The 12,025-nt window shown below is 40.8% G+C and overlaps 1 protein-coding gene across 1 annotated transcript in view; it reads right to left on the bottom strand.

Moving 5' to 3' along the window:
• DIP2 (disco-interacting protein 2) overlaps positions 1–12,025 on the bottom strand; it is a 611,941-nt gene that overhangs the window by 211,601 nt on the left and 388,315 nt on the right. The window contains exon 5 of the mRNA XM_080266752.1: positions 5,998–6,126. Within this exon, the coding sequence (XP_080122878.1) occupies positions 5,998–6,126 (129 nt within the window). The remainder of the gene's footprint in view (positions 1–5,997; positions 6,127–12,025) is intronic.

The following is a 12,025-nucleotide window of genomic DNA, read 5'->3' on the forward strand; positions in this document are numbered from 1 at the left end:
GTGGATAGGATATGAAATAATGTGATTTGTGAAAGACGTGGAGTGAGGAAGGCTGTGGATACCAAAATCGAAGAGAGTGTACTGACATGGTATGGTCATGTGGAGAGAATGGATAACAAGAGAGTGGTGAAAAAGGTAAATCTATGCAAATCTGAAGGAGGGAGGAGGTGAGGTAGGCCAAGAAGGTGGAGGGATATGGTGGACGAGAGTGTGAGGATGAGAGGTTTGCAAGTCGGTAAGGCTAGGGGACCGACAGGAGATAGAGCTGGCTGGATGAATATTGTGTGGAGAAGCACATGATCAGGGATTTGGCACACCTTTTTAATGTCACAGCGTCTGGACTGACTCTATCCAATATGTTTATGTGAAGCTACAGAACGTGGTAAATGTTTTCGACATATGAGATAGAGCCAGGATTCCAGGGGCTTGAATGGTGAGCAAATGGAAGCGTGGCTCATTGGATTGGTCAAATTTGGGCTGTCTGGACACTGCTCCTCCTCACCCTGCCCTAGGGTAGGAAAGGAGGTCCAGATGATAATGATACGTATACTGTGTGTGTATGTATATTTACATATAGTAATCCCTGTACTATCCGGACGCCCACTTTCCAGACATTGTGGGCCTGGACCTTCAGAACCCAAAAATGGCCAAAAAAGGAAAAAAATCCCCCCTAAATCTGAATTTTTTCCTACCCGTACTTTGAAATTGCTGTGTGGCACCGAATAGCTGTTTACACCACGGCCCCTTCACCCCTTCCTTCCTCCCCCCTCCCTTGTCAGGGTTGCCATTTGGTATATTTCATTACCAAATGTGGGCCAATTTGGTAATGAAAAATTCGTTTGGTAATGAATCAGAATAATGCATTACCAAATGGATTTTTCACATGTACAGTATTAGGATACACAGAATGGAGATGGTGGATTGTCTGTTCTCTCTGATTAATTTGTTAACCTACATAGTGTGAAAATAATCAACATGCTGTTAATTATAAAGAGAGTGATTACATGTATTTCCACTTATATATATAATTACTGAAGAATAAATGCTAGCTTCACGAATTTGGTAATGAAAATTGAGGAGTTTGGTAATGCAGCCGACTTCCAATCTAGCAACCCTGCTCCTCCCTCACCACCAGTTCCTGCCTAACTGCCACAACGAGTAGATGCTTATCGCAATGGATGCTGCACATGCTCGTTTTTGTGAATAAACAATGAATAAACTGCAATACCTCGCCACTAGACCACATGGGAATTTACAGTGTTGGGCAGTGTTAAGAAATTAGAATTTAGAGTGCAAAGGATTAAGTGTGGAATGCAAAGTGGCGGTTGAAACTGGCGGTTGAACTGGCGTGGTGCAATTAAAAACAGAATATGCAGTGTTAAACAATTATAACTCACAGTACAAAGAATTAAGTGTTGCACAACACTGGACTACTGTATGTGCTTCAAGAGCATTTTCACAACTACCAGAGCCTTAGAGGAGGTGGCCACAGACGTGCTGTCAGTAGCCTGTACACTGCTAAGTATTTTCCATACTTCTAACTCCTCATTCTCTGGTTCCTTTTCAGTTATTTCATGCTTTATGTCCATTATAGGTGTGAACAGGGTCTTAAATAGGTTTAAATATGTGTTATGCATGTTGGTAGGGAGTTATTTAGGTGGCTTTCAAAGTTAGGCTGGGTTAGGGTCATAAGTACCAGTCCAGCAGGCAGGGGCCCACTATCCGGACGGGACCACTTTCCGGACATGCCTTTGGCTTTATTACATCGGATAGTGGAGGGATTACTATATATATACATAATCCATCCATCCATCATCCAATCCTACATTGCCCCATGAGGAGCATAAAAGTCCGAGGCTAGGCAGTTGGTCCCGACAATTAAGATGAGAGTGACCAGCCTCACTCATCCCTGAGTGGCATTACATGAGCAATCAACCCCAACCACCCTTGGATATAAACCTTCACCGGCTCATTCCAATTGGAGCACAATAATTACCCACTAAACCACCAGGCGCCAAAATTTAGTTATATGGTTACCACCCTGTGAAGTAAATGGTTTCCTGGTGTACAGAAAACCATTTGGCTTGTCACTCAGTGTAGAGTCACCCACAGGCAGAAGGAAGAGGAAAGAATGAAAGAAAGAAAGACAGAAGAGGGAGTGTAAAGTCACCTATAGGCATAAGGACAAGGAAAGAATGAAGGAAAGGAAGACAGAAGAGGATGGAAGGAAAGAAGACTGAAGGAGAGGAAAGGGCAGACACCCAAGAGCAGCACTACATTGAGTGAGTGGATGGTGAGTGCCCCTACCTACCACTATATATATATATATATATATATATATATATATATATATATATGAGTGGATGGTGAGCGCCCCTACCTACCACTATATATATATATATATATATATATATATATATATATATATATATATATATAAAAATAAAAAAAATAATTTGGTTTTACGCCAGGTATCCCCGAAGGGCTAAGGCGTTGCCAGTGGGTAAAGGACTTTGGACTGGAGCGTGTAGCATTTTATGACCGGATGCCCTTCCTGATGTTTACCAATGACCCTTGGGTGGATTCAATCCTCCGACCCTTCAATCAGAGCGGAGCGCTCTAACCCACTGAGCCACGGCTGCTACAATATATATATATATATATATATATATATATATGTAATATATGTGGAGCCTCCGCGGTACAGTGGTAAAGTGTGCATTTCGCACGCTGGTTGGCACCAGTTCGCCTCCCGTCAGGGTTGTAAAAACTTTGGGAAGCATTCACCAAGCCACCTGCTACTTTGGGGACAGAGTGTTTCACTCAGAAGATCAAGTTCTTGTCTTGCTTCCCATTCACAGTCAGCCTCTGCAGGCATGTTTTACAGGCCCTTATGTAGTACAGAAGCAGGTAGGTGATGTAAGTTATGTCACCTTAACCCCAGACCAACGGAAGGGACGAAGGTTGTGCCATGTGAATATGTTGGAAGAGTATCACAGGTGAGACATAGACCCCCATAGTGCTACATGTGTGGTGTCGGGTATCGAGTTCATGGAGGACGCGGGTTGTCCATTGACTTTGGACCAGCCAACTAGCTGGAGAGAGAACCAGGTGGCATGGAATGCACTGACTGATAAACTCTCCTATTTGACAGCAGAGCTGTGTGCCAAGCTTGTTACCCTTCTCAAGAAGTTTCGTATGTTTTCCGGGACATGCCAGGACTGACAGAAGCTGCACAGCATGACATGGATGTTGGAGACACCAGCCCTGTAAAGCTGTTGCACTACTGTGCTTGTCCTCAGAACCAGTCCATCATACCATGAAGGACTGGCCTACACCGAGCAGCATGGCTTAACTGAGCCCTGTTAATGTGAGTGGTGCTCCTCGGTTATAGTGATCCCAAAACCCGGTGGGTCATATAGTTTTTGTATTTATTATAGACAACTCCAATACCAAAACTGGCACCTACCCACTTCCTAGAGTGGATGACTGCGTAGATGCTATAGGTAGTGCAAAGTCTGTAACTAAATGAGATTTGATGAATGGATATTGATAAGTCCCACTCACAGAAAGGGCCCAAGAAATTTCCTGTTTTGTGGTCGGCAGCAAAACCTATAAATGTAAAGTCATTCCCTACAGTATGAAAAATGCCCCTGCCACCTTCCAGAGGATGATGAATGATCTCACAAGGGCCCTTATGGGATGTGTCATTTATATTGATGGTGTAGCTGTTTTCAGTAATTCTTGGGAGGAAGAGCTGGACCAACTAGATGCATTGTTGCTGTGACTGTCCTCAGCTAATTTAATACTTAACTAACTAAATGTGAATTCGTAAAGGCTAAAGTACAGTACCTAGGGTATGTGGTAGGATTAGGTCAAGTGAGTCCACCTGATGTTAAAGTTCATGCCATCGTCAACTCCCCCCAGCCCCAAAATAGGAGAGAGTTGCAATGATTCTTGGGTATGGTGGGGTACTATAGACATTTTGTCCTGAACTTCTCTGATCTTGTAGCCTCCCTCACTGATTTATTAAGGAAAAGAGTCACGTATGAGTGGAAGTACGAATGTCTATCTATCTATCTATCTATTGCCAGACGCCATAATCCCGTAAGGGGTGAGGACACCTATTCAGTTACAGCCATTGTATCAAGCCACCCTGAAGCACCCACCCTGCCCTAGGGTGGGAAAAGAGATGATGATGATGATGATGATGATGAATCCGCTGTTGATGCCAGAGGCCTAGGGACTGGCGCAGTTTTACTTCAGAAAAATTATCAAGGGTTTGAGATGCCTGTGTGTTATTTTAGCAAAATATTATATATGGCCCAAAAAGATTATTCATTTCTTGAGAAAGAATTCCTTGCACTCATACTTGCTCTGCAACACTTCTCAATTTATGCTGGTCCAGGGTTAGATAAAGTGGTGGTATACACTGATCACTGCCCTCTGAAATTTTTGTCCCAGCTTAAACATAAGCATTTCATACTGACCTGCTGGGCACTATTTCTCCAAGAATACTCCCTAGAGGTTCCAAATGTAAAAGGGGTTACTAACATTCTAGCAGATTACCTGTCCAGGATTTAACTTTGGACAATACACAGAAATTTACCCTTGGTAAAAATTTTTCCTCAGGAAGAGTTGTGTCACTGGTGTGGTTACCCAAAGGAGTGGAGGTGGAGTGAGTGGAAATGAATGGAAGTGTAAAAGATGAAGATAAAGTAGGAGGATAAGATGAGTGACCAAGAATACTAAATCATTTTTTCAAGTGTTTGTGTTTAACACTCTTCGGTTTCCTTATCTGCTGAGTTGGAGAAATTATGGTTTCACTATTTTTCCGCTATTTTAGGCAGCTGTCAGAAAGGCTTAAAGAGCACTAAATAATTTTTTTGTATTTTCTTTTTCTGGGCAAAATAACACTTTAATTTTCCATATACTACTGTAGGAGGAGCCAGTGAGAGTGTTCACCAGTGACTGACCAGTTCTGCCTTCTTAACAACTCCTAAATGGCTAAGAGTAAGATGTGTTAGCTTTTGACTGATAACAACAGCTGCCTTTGTTTGTGACATGCTGTAGATTGCACGTAAGATGGATCATTGGCTTGCTAATTCTAGGAGGCGGAGTAAACTACTATATAATGCGTAAGGAACTTGCGGGACACATTTTGGACACAATTATACAAGGGTTCCACTTGACACATTTGGGACATATTTCCCACTAGACTCAGTGCATCACTAGACACATTTGTGCAGTCACACTCGTTCACTTTGATTACAAAACACACAGACTGAGCACCATTTCCCCTTTTTGGTTCACCTCTCAATAAACTAATGGTGTGGATTATATTACCAACAAGTTCTCCTAGTTCCTCAGGCAGTGAGCATGTAGCTTCCACTTATTGTAATTAGGTTAGGTAAGAAAATAACTCATTTTTATATTTGTATTGTTAATTTATATGAATCCCCTTTTGTAAATGAATCCTGGCTTGTTTTTGAGTGTATGGTATGTTAATGTAAAGGAAAGTTAGTTTTCTTGTGAATTTTATCCTACCCTTTGGTGACTACTAAAAGGTTAAGAGTGCACCGTAATATATACTCATAACAGTACCTGTACTGAGGGGAAGTACTGTATCACAATTTCAGTCAAATCTGTTCAAAATCGTTAGTTGTAATGCACAACATGACGACCCTTCAAGGGCAAAAGTGGATATCCCAATGTTGCACTCTCAAATGCAAATGTTCAGCAAAGTTGGAAGACATTTCATAACATTATCAATTAACCAACAGCATCCCTACGTGTCAAGTGGGGTTGGTGGAGGATTAGTGCCCCTCCCTGTAAAACAATTAACTCTAAGCCATTGGCCACCCCGTCTGGGATACATGGCGTCTGGCAATGAATGAATGAATGAATCAATTAACCAGCAGTGCGTAAAAACAGCAATTGCCTTCCTGTTCACATGCTGGACTCTCTCCCTCTCTCTTGTTTGTAGCTAAACTTTACCTGAGTCACGGTGGTGTCTGTCAGGCGATCTGGCAGTCATAACAGAAGAGCGTTTGGACGGAAGTGGAAGATTCTTTGGCCGAGCTTGGTACTGCGCCAGGGCTTCTTTGACAGCCTCCTGACGCACCTCTGCAAAAGGTCCCCATATTAATACAAATCTATCTATCTATCTATTTATTTATCTATCTACTGTATATATATATATATATATATATATATATATACATACAGTATATATATATACAGTATATACAGTACATCCCCCTAGTATGCGCCTGTATGGGCAGCAGAGGATGTCGCGTACTAGGAATTCGCGTACTGTGAATAAATAAACTTATGGGAAAAATTACATATGGGATGCACCCCACCCCATGGGCAACCCTTGAGAAGCTTTTCAGATATAAGTATTGTACTGTACAGGGAAACTATCCAAGACACATTACCTAAGATGAAGTACACCAACAAGATTATGGCTTTACTAGGTAAATCAACAAGGATATGGCTTAACTAAACCAACAAGAATATGGCTGAAGGTGGGTGGAGCATAGGCTACCGTTATCGCTTCTTGGGGGGGCAATGTCACGTGCTCGGGGTAACCCCAGATTTGGGCCACTCTTCGCTGCCCATCTCGCTTACAAGTTTAATTTGCATACTAATAAAAAATACACTAAAAAATATATATATATATATATATATATATATATATATATATATAGGTCCTCACATATGAGGGGGATCATATACTCGGAACTCGCGTAATGAGGGGATGTACTGTACATATATATATATATATATATATATATTTATTAATCAGTGATGGGTGGGGGCACTCACCACCCACTCACTCGATGTAGTGCTGCTGCTGGGTGTCTACCCTTTCCTCTCATCCATCCTTCTTCCTTCCATCCTCTTCTTTCTTTCTTTCCTTCATTCTTTCCTTGTCCTTCTGCCTACGGGTGACTTTACAGTCCCTCTTCTGTCTTTCCTTCATTCTTTCTTCTTCCTTCTGCCTGTGGGTGACTCTACACTGAGTGACAAGCCAAATGGTTTCCTGAACACCAGGAAACCATTTACTACACTGGGTGGTAACCATATAACCAAATTTTAGTGCCTGGTGGTTTAGTGGGTAATTATTGCACTCCAATCGGATTAAGCCCGTGAAGGTTTATATCCAAGGGGTGGTTGGGGTTGATTGCTCATGTAATGCCACTCAGGGATGAGTGAGGCTGGTCACTCTTATCTTAAATGTCGGGACCAACTGCCTAGCCCCGGGCTCCTACACTCCTCATGGGGCAATGTAGGATTGGATGATGGATATATATATATATATATATATATATATATATATATATATATATATATAATGCACATCTGCAGGATAAATGAACAACAAAATGGATGCATGCCCTCATTAGTGAAAGTGGAAAAGACTATGATTGGGATTACCAGTAAGTTTCATTAACTGTGTACCAGGTAATACATTTACGATACAAATTCAGCAGAAATAACAAATACAGGCGAGTCCCATCGTAATGAGCATCTGCAATACAAGAAATCAATGCTCTGAGAATAGGCAAGTTAGACCCACATTCGGAGATGTGAACAGGGTCAGTTAACCTAACCCTATTTTTCCCATAAGTTATGTACTCCACAATAGAAGTTTTGCATCCATTTATTTTTCCCCAAATCATGATATGAGTTTCTGCTATCCAAGCAGTCCTCCATTATCATATCCCACTCATATAACAGGACCCACCTATGGAACTAAATAAGATTTAACTTTCCTTCTTTTAACTGAATGCTGCAGGCTATACCAACAGTGTGCTGTCACAAAGTGGTTAACTTAGTATACACAGATAAAGAGAGTGCTATGTTATCTTGCTAACTCCACTGTGATAATGCTTAATAGAAACTGCTCAACCACAGTCAAATAATAAGTGTACATGTAGGTGCACTCCAGGAAGTCTAGCTATAATTACTGACACCAACATTCAGGCACAAAATTTTAACATTCTTAAAACCAAATTCTGAATTCAGGAACAAGTGGTTTGACTCCTGAACAAGACACATTGATATCTACTTTCACGGGTGAAACTGTATTAGGTGCCATGTTGTCTAATGCAAAAGTCTATTCGCTTCTTACCTCCCCTTCACCATTGGAGTCATTCGCCTGCATCAGGACTAGGGGACTAAAGTGCATAATATCACCCAAAGATGGATAATAATATGCACCTGTCTACCACATCACACTCATGCATCTATTAATCCAATGATTAAGGAAAGGTAGGAGGGGTATATGTACCTTTTTATTTGACTGCACAGTACCGGGTTCCAGTTAGATAACCTCCATATTCCTCCTACTTCTAAGGCTAAGTTCTCCATATTCCTCACAATCATAACATTTCCATACAGCTGATTATGCAAATATTTTTCAGTGTAAAAATAAGGACCTCATGATACATACTGCTACTCTTCCAAATATTTACAACTGCATGCAAACTCATAATGTTTATTCTATTTTTAAGTTTTTATTTAAAAAAGCATGAGATTATATATTCAACCATTAATCTGAAAAATATAACAAAGTATACTGTACAGCCTTACAGGAAGACCATCATCCACTCACGATGTAGTATTCCCTACTTCTTTCTTCACCTTTACCATACTTTTTCTGTGTCTGCCCTAAATTTCTTCCTATTTCTCCCATTTTGCCTGTTGTTTTTATTACTCTTCTTTGTTTTTCAGCTAGCTTTACACTGAGTGACAAGCCTATTTCTCCCATTTTTCCTGTTGTTTTCATTACTCTTCTTTGTTTTTCTGGTAGCTTTACATTGAGTGACAAGCCTAATGATTTCCTGCAGGTCAGGAAACCATTTACAGCACTAGGTGGTAACCAATCAACCCATACGTATTCCCTACGTGTCAGCGAGAGAGTTGGAGGAGGGTTTATGCCCCTTCCTGTAAAATAACTCAGTCAAACTGTCACCCCTTACGGGATTAAGGTGTCTGGCTATACCGGTATATTGTACAATGGCATTCACAGTTGGTTGCATACAGTATCTATCTGGTAAAACTTTATCACACGGGTGTGACAATTACAACTGTCTTCTTACAAAGTCACGATCTTCAGTTGGTAATTTCAGTACGGTATACAACACTGAGAGTGACCTGAATATTTTACACTACAAAAAGCGAAGTAGAAAACAGTGTTGCCAACCGTAGGGACATGTCCCTAAACTTAGGGGCTTTTCACTCATTTTCAAAACTGTAGGGACACCCCGGCAAATTCTTAAAAACCCAGGGATTTTGGACATTCATTGACAATTAGTGCATTATCTCTGTACGCAAAGTAGCAAAGCTAGACAACTTAATGATAGCATATGGGCATCTTGTAGAATCTCAGAATGATACTCAGATTGAGGGAGGATTTGCCAGAAAATTTCAAAGCTACTGAACGTAACCTGCTTCTTAAGAAAACCTGTGAAGAACTTTGGTAGTACCGGTATCTTTCCAAATTAAGAAATTTTTCTGACCAGCATGTTTTTAGGAATCGTGCCTCTCTAGTAAAGCTCATCCTAACTTTGCCACATTCCAGTGCAGAAACTTAGAGGATCTTCTCTCTAACAGCTGATGCAAAGACAAAAACGAGGAATGGGATGAGACCTGAGTATTAGATTCTTTACTATCTATCAGTCCTGATATGGAATCCAAAGATAAAAACTGTCTTGATTTTGCAAAGGAGATTGGAGTGGCACTTGGCACTTCATAAACCGACAAATGTATGATCACAAAGAATAAAGTTTTACTGTTTTCTTTACATTCTGGCCTTCAGTTAGTTATACTGCTTTGCTGATTATGAATGAAATCTGATCACGAAATGCTGGAAGTATTCTAATCTGTTTCATCGGAGATGAGGATAAATATCCACATCCAATATCGCAGCAGGAAATATGACGAAATCGGATTATGAAATGCAGGAAGTGTTATACTGTTTCATCAATGCTGAGGATAAATATCCACATCCAATATCATGGGAGGAAATATGACATCACTCTATTTATTTACTATTCCTCTTTCATACACTATATACCTTGCGTTTTCACCCTCTCATGATCATCATGAATAATTATGGGAACTACCTGGGCAATATTACCAAGTTAAACAAGGTATGTAATCGCGCGATTCTGTTCAATATTCTCTCTCTCTCTCTCTCTCTCTCTCTCTCTCTCTCTCTCTCTCTCTCTCTCTCTCTCTCTCTCTCTCTCTCTCTCCTTAAAAGGTCTTCCTCCCTCCTCTTTATTATATCACCTTTATATCTCACTCTTCATCAAATGGATCTTCCCCATTCATATTTTCAACCAAATAAACCTTTCTCCCTACTCCTAAAAGGTTCACTATCTTTCCGTGGCTGTAGCTACTTTCCTCGCAATCTGTAACTTCCTCCTTCTTCTGTGAAAGTTTGCCGATATCCTCTCATAACCATCTGCCCCTCAACCTCGTTCCCTTTCCAGTATAAATCATTCCTTCCTTTTAACTTCATTCAACCTCTCTTCGTAGTTTCCACTCACTTTTTTTTTTTTAGCTAATTTCCTCCAAATTTATCTCCATTCCACCCCTCCCCCACCATCATCAACCTCCTTGACTAAAATGATACATGACGTCCGGAACCTGTCATATGAAGACAGACTGAAAAGACTAAATCTGCATTCGCTAGAGAGGCGTAGAGTAAGGGGAGACTTAATTGAGGTTTTTAAGTGGATGAATGGTATAAATAAGGGAGATATTAGCAAGGTACTTAAAGTGAGCATACAGGATAGAACTAGAAATAATGGTTTCAAACTAGAAAAATTCCGTTTCAGAAAGGAAATCGGTAGAAATTGGTTTGGTAATAGAGTAGTAGACGAATGGAATAAGCTACCTAGTAAAGTAGTTGCTGCCTCTTCCATTGAGAGTTTCAAGCATAGGCTAGATAAGCATATGACAAATAAGGGGTGGATATAAAGAAAATATTATAACCAATACTAATTCAAAAATAAATTTTCTTTTCAGGTTACACTATGATAGTCTCTATTCTCCTTTCACACTTTCCTGTAAAATGTCCACGCCAGTTTTTCTATACGGCGTGGTGTTCTTTCTGACTTTTTCCTGCCGGCTTCGGCTGGAGGGTTTGGAGGGCGGGGGAGAGCCTTCTTCTTTGCTATCCTTATCTCATTCTAGTAGTTCAGTTACTCTTCTAGGAGCTGCCTAGCATGGGCCAACCGGCCTACTGCAGTTATCCTCTCTTCTTATGTTCTTATGTTCCTTACCCATCAATTCTCTCCTCCTCATGTATATCTTTGCATCCCTTTCTATCCTATCATCTCCAACCCCCTCTCCTGATTCATTTTAAATCCTGTATTCCTCTCCGTCTTTCCCTAACATTTCCAAATTTCTATCCTCTCCACATTTCCCTACATTCCAACTCTCTATCTCCCTCCACCTTTTCCTATCATTTCCAACTCTATTCACCTCCACCTATCACTTCCAAACCTACTGTATATCCCACCTTTCCAATCACTGCCAACAATCTGTCCTTCGCTTTCCCAATCATTTCCTGTTATTTGTCTCTCTAAACCTTTCCCACTCACTTCCAATCCTCTATCCCCCTCCACCTTTCCTAAATTATACTCAATCCTCTCTCCATCTCCTCTTCCTCTTCCCCTCCCCCATCACCTGCTCTGTCCCTGCCCCGGTCCCTTTGTAATCTTGTATGTAAATGCGGGACCAACCGGCGCGTGGGACGGTTCTCCGACGACGCCCACTGCTACAAGACAAGGCGTAGACGGAACGCACAGGGACTATTTTTTTAATTTTTTTTTTATAGTAGTCCCGGACTGCCACCGTAACGCGACCCTGATTTAATGACCGACTAGGAAATATTACACCACCACCTATAACTAACAGACTTTATACTAAGACCCGAATCAGTACCATGATTTGTATCGGTATTAAATCTTTTTACAGATAGGATAGTTATTTAAAACAATGA

This window comes from Coenobita brevimanus, chromosome 22, assembly GCF_032717465.1.
Source record: "Coenobita brevimanus isolate Jiangsu-jjx chromosome 22, ASM3271746v2, whole genome shotgun sequence".
In the NCBI taxonomy this organism is placed as follows: domain Eukaryota; kingdom Metazoa; phylum Arthropoda; class Malacostraca; order Decapoda; family Coenobitidae; genus Coenobita; species Coenobita brevimanus.